General features: G+C 38.3%; 2 protein-coding genes across 9 annotated transcripts in view; one reads left to right on the top strand and one right to left on the bottom strand.

Annotated features, from left to right (window-relative positions):
• rhbdl1 (rhomboid, veinlet-like 1 (Drosophila)) overlaps window positions 1-13,781 on the top strand; it is a 66,521-nt gene that overhangs the window by 29,294 nt on the left and 23,446 nt on the right. The window lies entirely within an intron of this gene.
• Window positions 369-10,839, bottom strand: LOC123982726 (ORM1-like protein 3). 4 transcript variants are annotated; one of them, XM_046068510.1, is made up of 4 exons: window positions 10,584-10,839; window positions 9,777-10,042; window positions 8,577-8,728; window positions 369-452 (listed from the first exon to the last, which is right to left on the bottom strand). In XM_046068510.1, exons 2-4 carry the CDS (start codon window positions 9,948-9,950, stop codon window positions 398-400), a joined length of 381 nt encoding a protein of 126 aa, XP_045924466.1. In that variant the 5' UTR covers window positions 9,951-10,042; window positions 10,584-10,839; the 3' UTR covers window positions 369-397. The 4 variants fall into 4 exon arrangements, with proteins under 4 accessions (XP_045924466.1, XP_045924462.1, XP_045924464.1 ...); XM_046068506.1 differs by lacking the exon at window positions 369-452 and adding an exon at window positions 3,611-6,791; XM_046068508.1 differs by lacking the exon at window positions 369-452 and adding an exon at window positions 3,611-6,791 and having other exon boundaries at window positions 9,777-10,039.

The following is a 13,781-nucleotide window of genomic DNA, read 5'->3' as shown; positions in this document are numbered from 1 at the left end:
AGTGGCATTAAATGACCTATTATGCTCATTTGGAAAAAAAATAAAAGCACTAACACTGAAGCTCTTACAGACCACTGTTGAATGGTTGGGGATTAAGCAGCGAAAATAACCTACAGCCTCTTAACAAAACCTCAACCTTTTCCCCTGAAATCATCATAATTCTGAAGAAAGAAAGCCAAGTGCTCACATAATGCCTCCAAATAGCATTGAATGGTCTGTAATGACAATGAGGATGTGATAATAATGTTTCACGTTCATTTTAATTCACAGAGACAATGAGTCATTATTCTATGAAACAAATTAATGGAATTGAACCAGATGTGTGTGTGTGTGTGTGGGGGTGGGGGGGGGGGGGGGGGGGGGGGGGGGGGGGGGGGGGGCATTTCAGGCGGGGTTGTCATCCATATTGAATGATGTTGCTGGTTGTGTAGCGGCCATGTGACTTTGTTTTCCTGCAAGAAGAAAGCAGACATGCGTCCTGCTCAGTGTCAGCACAAACTTGAAGTTGTTGAAGTCATGAAGTCACAGTATGACTCACAATGAAAGAAAATTAAACGTAATCAGAATTAGGGTTTGTTTTATATTCATGACTTTTCTCATAATCTCTGGCTGCTTTGATTAAAACATACAGTTGTAACACACATAAATGTAAAGACAGCTGTATGACCAGTAGTGGAAGAAGTAACAAGACAATACGACCATGTAAAAGTACAGTGGTGGAGGAAGTTTTAAGTTTCTTTTTCTTACATAAAAGTTTCAATACCACACTGCAAAAAGACTCCTTTGTATGTAAGAGTCCGTCATTTGACTTAACAAAAATGATGTAAGTGTTAAAAGTACTTTGGGTGGTTGGAAGACTAGAAAGGTGCTATAAAGTACCTTACTAGTATGTACTATATTATTATTGTTACTCAGGCAGTAATGTGTAAGCAGCAGTAGCAGTTACTTGAGGTGGAGCTTATTTGAACTATTTTGATATACTGTTATCAACAGTAAAATGTAACACAATACCTTTAAAAAGCAGGGGAGTAGTGGAGTGACGTTCTGCTACACATTAATTTTTTGGACTCCTCAAATCTTGTGAGAAGACAAGATTATTAAAGGGACGGTGGATTATTATTGGATGAATTAATATAAGCCTCTTTGTGTATGTCTAATCCTGATTTAATTTATGGACTGGAGCTAAAGTACATGCTTCTGCATCACCAACACCAAAGATGGGGTGAATGGTGAGGCTGTATCGGTGTACGTGACATACTGTGTAGTAAATAAATTGGATTTAGGAATCATGTGGGAGAGAGTAACAGTGTAATGAGCAACAACAGATATTTTTTAAGGCTACTCATTACACTGTTGCAGATATAAATATGTTTTCAGTCATTCCACTGCACACTGTTAGTTCCATCAGATCTCCTTCATATTGTATATTTTCCTGCTTAAAACACACATGATCATTTATGTTATGATTGAACAGAACACTCGCTTTCTGTGACAAAATATAAAAATCATTTTAGACATAGAGGCATATTTTCATATGAATCTTGATTTTAATGGGTCACATATGTCAAACAGATTTAAGCCTGTTTCATTGATAACAAGGTTTTAAAAAAGAAAATAAATCATTGTATTTCCATGTGACTGTAAATCTGGATGTGCATAAATGAGTGAAAGAGCAGAGAAGAGAAAACCTCTGGACAAAAAAGACAAGCGAAAAAGACCAATAACGTTTCCCTTGAGGCATTCCTATTTATAGGGGTTGGACATCGCTTCAGATTAAAATCAATGACAGCCATTTGCTGCCCTCTGCTGGAGAGTGATAGTAGGCTACGTAGTTGTGGTAATAATTTTAAGGAGTACATATTCTATGCACCTGCTCCAAATCCTTAACATTTAACTTTAATTAAGAATAATACAAACACTAAACTCATCTTTAGAGTGCAACTGTGGTCACGCACACACATTGTTGTGTACTCCACATGGAAAAAGATGTAATTCAATTAATTGGACCATGACTTCACATTCACAAATTCTCATCCACATTGCCCCCAGTCATTCTCTTATAGTTCATATGACATAAAAAGGACATGAAAAAATGCAAATCGGAGCATAAGCATCTTGAGGGGAAGGGTGATCAGGCTTAAAATCTATTAAATTACAAAATTTAATTAAACTTTGCTAGATAATTACACAACAAAATGTCTAGCTGCCTCTCTGTCCTTCTTTGAATGGTCATTAAAACATTTTTAAAAATTGAGAAAAGTAGTTACTTCAATCAGGGTGGAAATTAAACATTAAATTAACTTCATTAGTTTTTTTCCAAGTTAAAACACATTTAGCATCCACCGCTTTATATGTGTAGGCACTGTGATTTGATTTTGAAAATGTGAACACATTTATTTTTGTTCATAATGACTCCAAACTAGTATATTTAAATGCTTTTCTGTCAGATGTTTCTCTTCGTTATTGAAAAGTTGGCCTTTTGAACAAAGTGCTGCTTTCCAGAAGCATTAATCTCTATTTCTTACCTCATCATGGAGATTCAAAGGGGTACTTATCAGTTCCATTTCACACAGCCTTTTTGATATCATGTCAATATGCAGTCATGTCAGCATGAATATAAAAAAGGCAAAACATGTCAATTAGACAGACCTTCAAAAATCTTGACTCCAGGACTGAATATGAAACTAGAAAGGTTGTTTCAGCTCATGCTTCATTGTCAATATCGTACACAATATACTCTCTCCATAAACATTTGGGTTTTCACTTCGAGGTGCCAAATCTTTGTTTCACAGTAATTAATCCAACAGCCCTTTTATTCACTCTAATACCTCATCTTTACTTTCATCAATGTTTCACAAGCCGCCGGTGTAGTGTAACAGAGCCAGCACTGTACAGTATCTGTATCAGCTTGCAAAGTTGACATAAAATCCACGGATTAAATTTTTGATCTGAAGCACCAGTTTGCTCGCAGCTGGAATTGACAGAGAGTACAAAGCAGGAAGGTTTAAACTGTCGTTTCTAGGAAAACCGTACTGCAGCAAAACACATATTGCTATTGCAAGGCATCAGCAGGCCTTCTGCACGTGTACCTGTACAAAACCCTAAAGCAGTTTTCAAGTGGTGCTAGCAAAAAACAAGTTAAGAAATAAATGATAATTCAATGGTCATTGCTCACAAAAGGTATCTGACACACACCAGTATTGTGAACTTAGACATTCTGAACGAGGATCCTACTTTTATTAGGGAAAGTGTCAGTGCGGAGACTTAAAAAGAAGCTTGACTATTCTGAGATGTAAAAAATTAATCTAAAGTTTTGAACTGAACTCTTAACAAACAAACATGTCAAGTCAAAAGATGTCACTGACTGGAGGCAGTCAGATCTTTAAATCTACATTTTGATTTAATGCTCAACCTTCCTGATGTGTTAATGATTAAAGCCACAAAAAGGTAGGAGGATCAAACAGGTTTCAAAGCCCTTAGCAGGCTCACATCGTGGCGTAACACCTTTACAATGTAAAATAGAAAAACTTAATGCGTGCACCATTCTTTACAATGACACTGTCTTAATATATCCAACATATCTTGTCCAATCTGAAAAAAATACTGACAATTTTGAGATGATACTTGAAAAATACTGTATTTTGGGTCAAGCACTCTTACAGAAGATCACATTGACACTTCCTTCAAAAAGCAAGTACACTTGTCAACAAACAGAAGCCATGAGCACACTGTTTCACATTTACATCGACATTCAATTCAAACTTCTTTCAAAATCTGATGTCCTAAATGGTCCAGTAGAAAACAAAATGAAATATGCATTATCGCTGTGTGCTATTAAATATCATAGCATGTCCATGAAGAAAGCCCTTTATGGTGACAATATCTCAGAAACATAATGATAGAAAAATGAAAGCTGCAGCAGATCAACTAGTAATTACAAAACCACAATTCTTTGGTTCTTTGCTCCACGTTTTCCATTGGTTTGCATTAATTCTAAATGATGCCAATTCAACACATCAATCCGCTAAAAGAAACAACTGAATATAATTGTATTGGGTTAAGCTAATTCATATAAAACCACATGAATGGCAGTAATAAAATCATAGAAAACCTGTCCGTCGTCTACCATACTGTAAAAGATGAAATTGGTATTGTCACTACTTGTAATATTATTATTAATATTTATGCTACTATTGCTACTGCTATCACTACTGCTCAGAGTGAAAGGTGTGGCCAATACTTTGCGGGCTAACATTTGTAAACATATAAATATTTTTTAAATATGGGAAAGTTTAATTTTTTCATCACATTTCCGGAGAGAAGATATTCAATCTTCAAATCTGTTAATAAAAGTCTGTCTTCCAGTTTGACAACACTATTTAATAGAAACATTCTGAAAAGTGTTTGGTATCATAAAATGTACTGAAACAGTAGAAACATTACTTTTTGCCTCTTATTACTGCATCACGGTTAAAACATTATTCCACTATTATCTTGTACTCTGCAATTATCTATTTTTCACGCTGAAGGAGAATTGAGATCCCACATGTTTATTTAACGACTTAAGCGCTTTGGCTGCTCATTACTTAATCAAATTCTGGTTTCTACAGTTGAATCGAGAACAAAAATCTCCAGGTTGATGAATCAAACTGAATCACTGTTAAGGTATTGATTCACACCCTAAAGTTTAATATTTCTACTCATTACTTCACATTAACAAACTAATTTAAGATGAGAAGTACCATGCTGAAATGGCTCATGGACACTTCAACCTTCCACTGGCAAGTGCAATGAAAAACAGATCATACACGTGCATTAGACAAGCAATATGTAAAACTTTAAAACAAAAACATCAGACATTCTTACTCTAATACAAAGCAGCTTTGTTACATATCTCTCTTTAGCACTACAGTATAACTGCTACAGTATACATTTCCTTGGATCCTAAAACAGATTTCGACAGGGTGAATAGGGAGCACTTGATGTTCTTTAAAGATCTGGATTTAGATCAGACTTCATTTTGCGGATGCAGCAACTCTATAAATCACCAGACGTTAAAATTTCCGTAAACCAGAATTGTCTTGTTTGGGAAGAAGAATACATCTTAAAGCTGCAGTATAGTCAATACTTTTTAAATTAAGAATGGACCAATAGATGCGATGTGAAAACACAACCCACTCAGCACCAAACAGCAGACAAAGAGGTGGCTAGCTGGTGAAAAAAGTCAAGCCTTTAGCAGCTAAAGAGCCAGATATGTTTATTAAAAAATGGTGGAGACCAAAACAGCATCAAAGGAGAGTCAATATTAGATTTAAATTCATCAGGCCTAAAACAAAATACTAATACTAATGTCGCTCATTGTCTTCTGGAAATGTAAACAAGCAATTTTGGCTAACACATTTGTATAAAATCTTCATACGGTCATAATGTCAGTGTTACGTTTAACGATTGTTTGGTGCTCCCAAATGGTTAAAATAAATAAATTAATGCAGCTTTAAATTGTTTTTGTTTTTTTTCCATATTTTGTTGTTGTTGTTTTCTTTCCATTTCATGGGTTAATGTTTCTGTTATTTTGTTGTTTATGTGTTTCAAATATTCAGCCCCTTTCATTTATGTAAATGGGGTGAACACAACGTTAGAAACACCTTCGAGTATTTCGAAATTTACTGCAAGGCTACTGTTTTGGATTACATTAGATTGCACAGGCGTACCTAATAAGTAGTAATGGTAGTAATTTGCCTCCATTGATTCCAAACTGCGACTAATGCAACGGGTCCTGACTTTTATAGAGTTGTGACAAGCATCTGTCCCCAGTATGTAGTGTAACTACGAATACAGTAAGGACAGAAATATTTCATCTCTTTACTCATATCGCAGGGCTATGTTGGATCAGTAGAGTGCTCTTACACATACCTTCACACAGGCACACAGGTCAGACAATTTTGCAGACAGGAGGCTTTCTGTGAGACAAGGCAGGACAAGAGGAGCCCAAATATGGAACTGGTCCGATAAAAATAAGAGTTGCTTAACTTTCCAATCTTGGCTCTAAGCAATAGAGCGAGGGCTAAATATAAAACCTTGTGGTTTCACGTGTCTCGCCTCTGCAGCAGTTCTCAGGTCCCTTACCATTTCATTAAAGTATTGTTGCTCTCCTCTCAGCCCAGAAACCTCTAGTAAGAGGAAGCTTCTTGCAGAAGTGAAGCTGAATAAATACAGCAGTGTATCATTACATACAAAATAACTTTGATTACTGCCTCTGTGTGCCAATGGATGGAAGATGGCACATGATATTTGTGCAACTACATTGTCCTCTCCCCGACACCTATCACATCAGTAAATGGTCATTTTTACATAAACGGACATAATACTCCATTTTTACACTACTTTAACACTTTTTAAGTGTCTCTGGAAAACCTTACAATCTCAAACAGTCACTAAAGTACACGTTCCCTTTGTGCTCTCTGTAAAGTGTATTGTGTCTCTTTCCTGGGGTTTGGTACCATGGCAGTATCCCCAGCAGGCTTCATTTAGAGTGCTGCTCAGCAGAGTCGAGAGCGAGAGAGCAACGGATCTGCAGCCAAATCAGAGGCCTGATACTCTTTTGCTCTCAGCAGTCCATGGGGACTTTCGCAAGGAGGTGTCCTCTTCCGCCTTGTCAGTACTTATTAATCCCAAAGATCCTCACACCGTGCAGCTGGGGAAGCTTGGGGATGAGTACAGTGAGCAAGGAAACCGTGTTGACCACAAAATGAACCCGATCGTATTTGGTGTAGAAGCTGGTTAGTATATACCTGATTCAGAGACAAATAAGAGAAGAATAAGATTACAGGGGTAGAAATGAGTAGCAAATTAACTCTAGATAAAAGTTATTCTGCATTTCTCTAATGTCTACAACAGTAGCCAGAGTGTCATAGACATGCAATTCTGTTAACAAGCCTGGTAAACACAATTTTGGATTTAAAATTTAAACTGTTGAAACATCACTTCAAATATGCAATAACCTTTCACTCATTTTTCTTCACAGCAAGTTTCCTAACTAGCGGACAGTGCCAACACTTGAATCTGTGAGACTGTTTCAACACGCTGAACAACAGGATTACAACATCAGTGATTATGACTTGAACTAAAATATGCACATCTGATGCTGCAAATGAAATAATGAGCAACTCAATTAACAGACAGGAAGCGTGGCCTAGCAACATACTTTCAGAAATGCATCTAAAGAGGGTTCCCAGCACTTTCTCCATGAACTCTGGCTCTGTTGCTTGCAGAGGATGCACAGATGTGTAACTCCTGGTGAGACACCAGAGTCAACAAGAAACTACGCTTTATATAAGCAGCATTTTTAGACCCTGTCTACACGAACACGGGTATTTTCTACGCAGTTTGGCCGTTTCTACACATAGAAACGCAGTATCAGGTCACTGAAACCTTGAAAACTCCTGCCAGGGTGAAGATTTTAAGAAACTCTGGTTGCAGTGTTGTTGTGTAGACAGTTTTTGTTTTGCAACGTCAGAGTGCACGCTGTTATCTGCTGTGTTTGATTAGATTGTGCGCCACTGCCTGCTTTGTTTACCATTTTAATAGGCTCTGATTGGCCAACCTGGCTTTATAGCTCTTGACAGCGCATGATAAAGTGTTTTTGCGTTTTCGTGAAGACAGATTTCTTTTTAAACGAAGGAGGAAAAACTCATATGTAACTGGTAAGTAAGGGATATTTGTGAGCTTACAATGAGGAATTACACATCCTGTTCTTTGCTGAACAAGTAAGGACATGTACTAAAGGTTCTCGAGAGACTCTTGCAGATGTGTAGCTTTACCACCTGGAGCCAAAAGACTGACCACTTGTCGCTTCCTGCTTGCACTGGTTGCAAAACAAAATGACTAAGAGGCCTTTGAAACTAGTGTAAAAAAGTACACCTGCAAAAGTGCTATCACTACAATGTTCAGGGCTGAGCTGGCAAATCAACCCCAGGGAACCAGAGTGTCTCCTGTAAAGTGAACTATGCTGGTTAATAAGGACAGAAAAGGTGTGCACTGCTGCAAATACTAAGCCCCTTAACAATTTGTCAGCTTGGCTAATAAGGGAGTAGCAGGGACGCTAATCAATCAACACTCTTTGTGAGAGCAAACTCAAAAATAGAAATACAAGATACATTTTGTAATGAAAAGCACATTTTTTGCAGATGTACCATAACAGGTACATAGTAAATTCAGCACCAGTACAACTTTGCACAAGTTCAGTCTGAACTAAAGTAGATGTGGCACACTGATTGGCACAGGGGAAAGCACTCATCCACTTCCATGGTCTCCCACAAATACAATTAGTGCTGGTGGGTGGGAAGCTGGTGAGAGATCATGTCCATGTCGGAGCACTAAGACTTACTCTGTTTAAACATTCCCAATTTCAAGCTTTCGTACTCTATACAGTCCTCGGTACAGTACTCGGTACAGTCCTGCTCTACTCATTTCTCAGCGTGTAATCAATTTTAGATCCATCCTTTATAATCAGCTATTCCCTCCACCTGCTACACAACTGAAAGCCAAGCATAAGTTTGAGGGGGTGGGGCACTTACAGGACAATAGGTGTGATGGTGAGGAACTTGCGTGAAGCAGTGAACTGCACACCGTAGTCCATCTGCTCCCAGTGTGTAAGTAGGCGAGCCTTGCCCTGGTCCGGGGTCTCAAAAGGCGTCCCTTTGACCGTGTGAAGTAGGAGGTACATGCACTGAAACAGACAAGAGACACATCGTCAGAGACAAAAAGAAGAAGAAATAGAAATAACACAGAAATTATGTTCTGGGGGATGATAGATTCTGTCTACAGGAAAATTGTCTAGGGAGTCTTGATTTACTTTATAGACCCTAAAACCTAGCAGGAAGCCTACAAGTAACAAGTGGAAGTGCTCTCAGGATGTGGTAAGAACATTTTTAAACTGAATGATGAACTACCCATATCCTAATCTGGCTCACAGGAAGTAGGCTGTCAATATAAGCCTGCCATTGGCCGACTATTTCAGTCAGAATTCCCCTCCCCTTCCGCTCTCTTTCGACACTATATTGCAAATGCACCGTCGCTGCATCCTTAGCGAGGACCAAGACAATTGTGATTTTTAGTGGGGGGCGTGGATGTTGAGCAGACCTAAAGTTGTATGAATGGGATTCATGTGATGGCATCAAAGAAAGGTTATTCATTTTTTATCAATCGCCTGTGTTGTTAATGATCGCTAAAGATGAAATCCACTTTTGCCGATGTTGTGGGCTTTTTGTAAACTTCAAAGAGGGTGTGACAAAAAGTTTGACAACCACTGGTTTAAAGAAATACAAGCAAGTCTGAAAATAGGTCTGGCTATGCATGATTACCCATACCCCCAAATCCCCAACTCTTTATTCCTGTCACAAGATTAAATTGTAGTCACTATTGTACTCTTCTCAGAAACAGAAGGCCAGCCATCCAGTCGCGGGTAATCAGAGTCTATGATGAAAGACTAAGGAACGCCTCAGCTCTAAAAATTAAATGCTGTTCGAAACATTACTGGCACCAAACATGACTAAGAGCAGTGAAGCTGCAAATTTCCTGTCTTCTTGTAATACCTTTGTGCAGAGATGTGTTAGCCTCTGCCTCCTTTGTAAAGTTACTTTCCTTCACTACACCCAAAGCCTTTTACCAGGCAGCACTGTGTGCGTCCTACACTGACCCTGACTCCTTCAACAACTGTTACAACTAACTGTTAACTGTGGCAGTGCTGCTGCCTATGGGCACTCTGCTCAACTGACCAGATTGTGAATGAGGTTGGTGAGGGTCCAGACCACGGGTACGCTGGCAAAGGGAATGCTGAGCAGGATGACGTGCAGGAGGCCGATGCCCAGGATGTAAGACAGCCACATTCCTCTGCTGTTCATCACTCGGGTGTTGGGGTTCACCTCGCTGTGCGCCGTGCCCACATTCATGATGGCGGTGGTGCCACTCGAAAGGCACTGTACCTACTGTACAGACACTAAATGCTCTTAGTTTGAACCCAGCTGGCGTGACTATCTGTCTGCTGTAAGATAAATGGAAACAAGTCTATATATAGATTTTGCACATCATGATGTATCAATTTAAATGTATAAATCTTATCAATGTTAATTATCAATACTATAGTAATATTGATTTAGTGGCCCAGTCCTACTGCTTTTAATTCAATCCCAAAGCACCTATCATTTGCTCAGATATTTTGCAATTAAACACAATCGATGATGATGATTTTAGGGGACACCTGCCAGCCAATCAGACACCAGTATTTTCTGTGGTCATAGTATTAGTCTGCTCATTTTAAAAAGGAACCTTTGCCTTGAAAAAAAATACACTGCTGAGAATCTGCACGGTCAACAGTAACTGATTGACACTGAGAGTAAATACTGTAACAAGCGCTTGGTCATTCCAGCATGCTGTTTTGTAAGTTGCCAGAGCCTAAAATGTAACTGGCTACATAAGTATCCATAACGCAGCTTCAAAGATCTACAAGTGTGGACTAGATAACTAGCACTACTTGAGTTAAAAGAGTACCAATTATAACTGAGTAAATAAATCATTACACTCACTGCAGAGAAAAATGGCTTCAACTCCGACGTGTATTAGTCCGTTATCACAGTTTTTGTCTTATCGATGCCTTCAGATATGTAATTAATACTATCACTGAGAGACCCGGCGAGGCTATCGATCAGTCATCCGGTACCATCTTTCAGCTCCAAACGTGGTGCTACGGTCTGCTCGTGGGCGAACAATCGGTCGAGACACATCTACTTTTTCTGCGTCTTCCAGACAACAGCTGGTGACAACACAGCACAGTTCGTGGTGTTAACGTCATCGCTATTCGTGTTCACGGCCCCATGTTTTGGGTGAGTTTTTTCATTCTTCGCATTCTGCTGTGATTGGATGCTGTGTGTCACATGCCCAAGACTAACCTATCACCGTTTAATGCGTTGAACGATGATGGATCACGCCCCCTTTTACGTCACAGCGGAGGAGGGACCCGAGGAAACTGGCATGATTGACAGATGAGATTTGATAACAGAAAAATTAAAACGTTAAGGAAATAATGATTGTACTGTAATATTTTCATTATATATGATATATAATATTTTAGCAATACTTTAGTGTAGAGTTTCTAAATATTTGTGTATGTGATTTTTTTCTTACAGTATTCTTTTTTATTTCTTACAGTATTCTTTGTAACATAAGCACAAGGAAATATGACTTGTACACTCTTTAGATAAAGTATATTAAAACAAAAGCTCTTACAGATATATTTTAAGAAAAATAATATCTATTTTATTCTGCCATTGTTAATTAACATGTTCACACAACCACAATGACAATGCAAACAGGCTAATGTTTACCAGGTTCACCATCTTAGTTTCTGCTGTTAGCACGCTTACACTTGCTAATTGGCACTAAACACAAAGCACAGCTGCGCACAGCTGATGGAAATGCCATTAGTTTTGCATGTATTTGGTCATAAACCAAAGCACTGGATAAATTAAATTTTAAAATTGAGGTGGTCATAGAGGAAAGGTCAGAAGATCACCAAAGTCAGGAGGATTCATCCCATGGAGATCATGGATATTTATGCAAATTTCACGGCAGATAATCCAAAATGTTGAAATATTTCAGTCTGGGGCAAAGTTGTGGCTTGACAAACTCACCGACTAACAGACTGACACAACCATCCCTAGAGCCACATGCCTGGGTAAAAATGTATTAGCTCTTACATATATAAAAAACAGATATAAAATAGTGAGAAAGACACATGAGATAAACTAGGTGTATGTATCATGGTTCTTCAGATATTATTTAAATTCACTTGAGTTGGTCATATCTGTTTAAATAAAACATCCACTGGCTCAGATGCCTCTCTGGTTAGCCCTTGATACCCAAGTACAAAAGGAGGCCCTTGACTATTTATGTACCCAAGGTGAGAGGAGACCTTGCTGGAGGCAACAAAAAATGACTGAAAGGGCTGATACTTTGGTCCCAAAATCAAAGAGCAACAGTGTCATGTTCTAGGTCCCAAGATACTACTAATTTTGGCCCACAGTGGCCCGAGGCCCAAGGGGTCAACTGTGTTCTACTTGCATGCGATGTTACATGACACCGACTGTTTCTAAGGGTACCCCTGTGATGAGTGGCAAAAAACAGGTTTGGCAGACTGACAGTGGACTCTCTTATATGCCTGATAGCCTTGGGTGCTGTAGCTGTGTTAGCTGTGTAAACCTAGAGCTCTGTTCAAATGTGAACTATGGATGATAGCGTTGTGAGATCATTGCTGGCACTGGAACAATGGCCAAATACATGACATTGATAAAACAGACCTCAGGAGGGGGGCTTCAGGACTACAGATGCAATGTCAAATCAACAAGTCGTCATCTATATATGACATTGACACATAATATATGACACATAATGTAGATTTTAAAGGAAGACAGTAACCCTTTTTCCAGTGCTTTCAATAACTTCAATTATGGACACTTCAAGTGAAGTAAAATTAGGATAAAGACAACTATAAAAAAGTACATGTATGATGATTAATAACAAATAAGCTGTTTTTATTCATTTAGATATGTTTTTTGTCCACCCACATAGTGTTGCTTTTCAGTTTTATTGCACATCACACATCTGAAATACACACTCAGCCAAGAAGGAGTAGGTATCTGATCTGAAGACAACACCGGCAACCACTGACGATGATGAAAATCAAATCTCCGATGCGCTGCAGTCATTGTCATATCATATTTCTTCACAACCACATATTTAAAAGATGTTTCTATGTAGACGACAGTTTTCTACACATGGGCTAATGCTCACAGGTTGTCTGGCTAAGCCCATCAGACGTAAGGTGATTCCGTTAGTAGGGCTCGTGCCATTAATAAAAGCTTTTAATGACAAGATGAATTTTATGTTGTGTTTTGCTCTGGTATCAGTGGCTGTCATTAGCTGTGAACTTAGTGAAAATTCTTTATATGTCATTAGTAAACAATGGGTTTTTTTTCCCCCTAAGACTTAATTAACAATTCATAAACTTTTATGAACTACAATTTTACAACCGTAATCCTATACCTAACATGCACGTATTTTGGGCAGAATATGCAAATTCAACACAGAAAGGACAAGGGCCGAGTCCAAAAACATTTCAGATGTTTTTCAGATTTATAATGTACTTTTTTTTTTCTTGTTGTAACATTACCTTGACATCGTCTTGTGCTGTTACCACTTTAATGAATACTCCTTAAAAGAGCCAGCATTATACATCGTCCCTTTGTTGTAGCTAATAGTGATTGAATTGAATAGTCTTTATATTATTTTGGCATTTAAAGATTGTTAGCGAGAAGTCTTACACTTTACCACTTGCCTAATGCAGCTTGCATGAGTCATAAAAACAGCCGGCTTTAAAAGAAACATTTGGAAGAACTGTTTATTCTTTGTTTTTGCAGAGAATGCTGTATTGCCACATTCTTGGCAAAGAAATTTGGCATTGCATCTGTTGGTGCACCACAGACTGCATGTTGCAATTTTGTGTACTAATTTAATCCTAAGAATTAGCCAAACCCATAGAGGAAAAAGCTGTTTACTTGTAACTGTTGTTCGCAATAAATATGCAATTCATAAGACATCACTTGTCTGGTAAATATGGCCTTTTGTCACATCTCACAATCGTTGACATTTAATTGACTAATAAAAAATCAAACAAATTTGCAGCTCTAGTTGTCCTGTATTCTTAATAATAATAATAATAATCAAGA

The sequence above is a fragment of the Micropterus dolomieu genome, linkage group LG14, assembly GCF_021292245.1.
Source record: "Micropterus dolomieu isolate WLL.071019.BEF.003 ecotype Adirondacks linkage group LG14, ASM2129224v1, whole genome shotgun sequence".
NCBI lineage: Eukaryota > Metazoa > Chordata > Actinopteri > Centrarchiformes > Centrarchidae > Micropterus > Micropterus dolomieu.
Note: the sequence above shows the minus strand (reverse complement) of the source record. Positions and strands in the feature narration are given on the sequence as shown.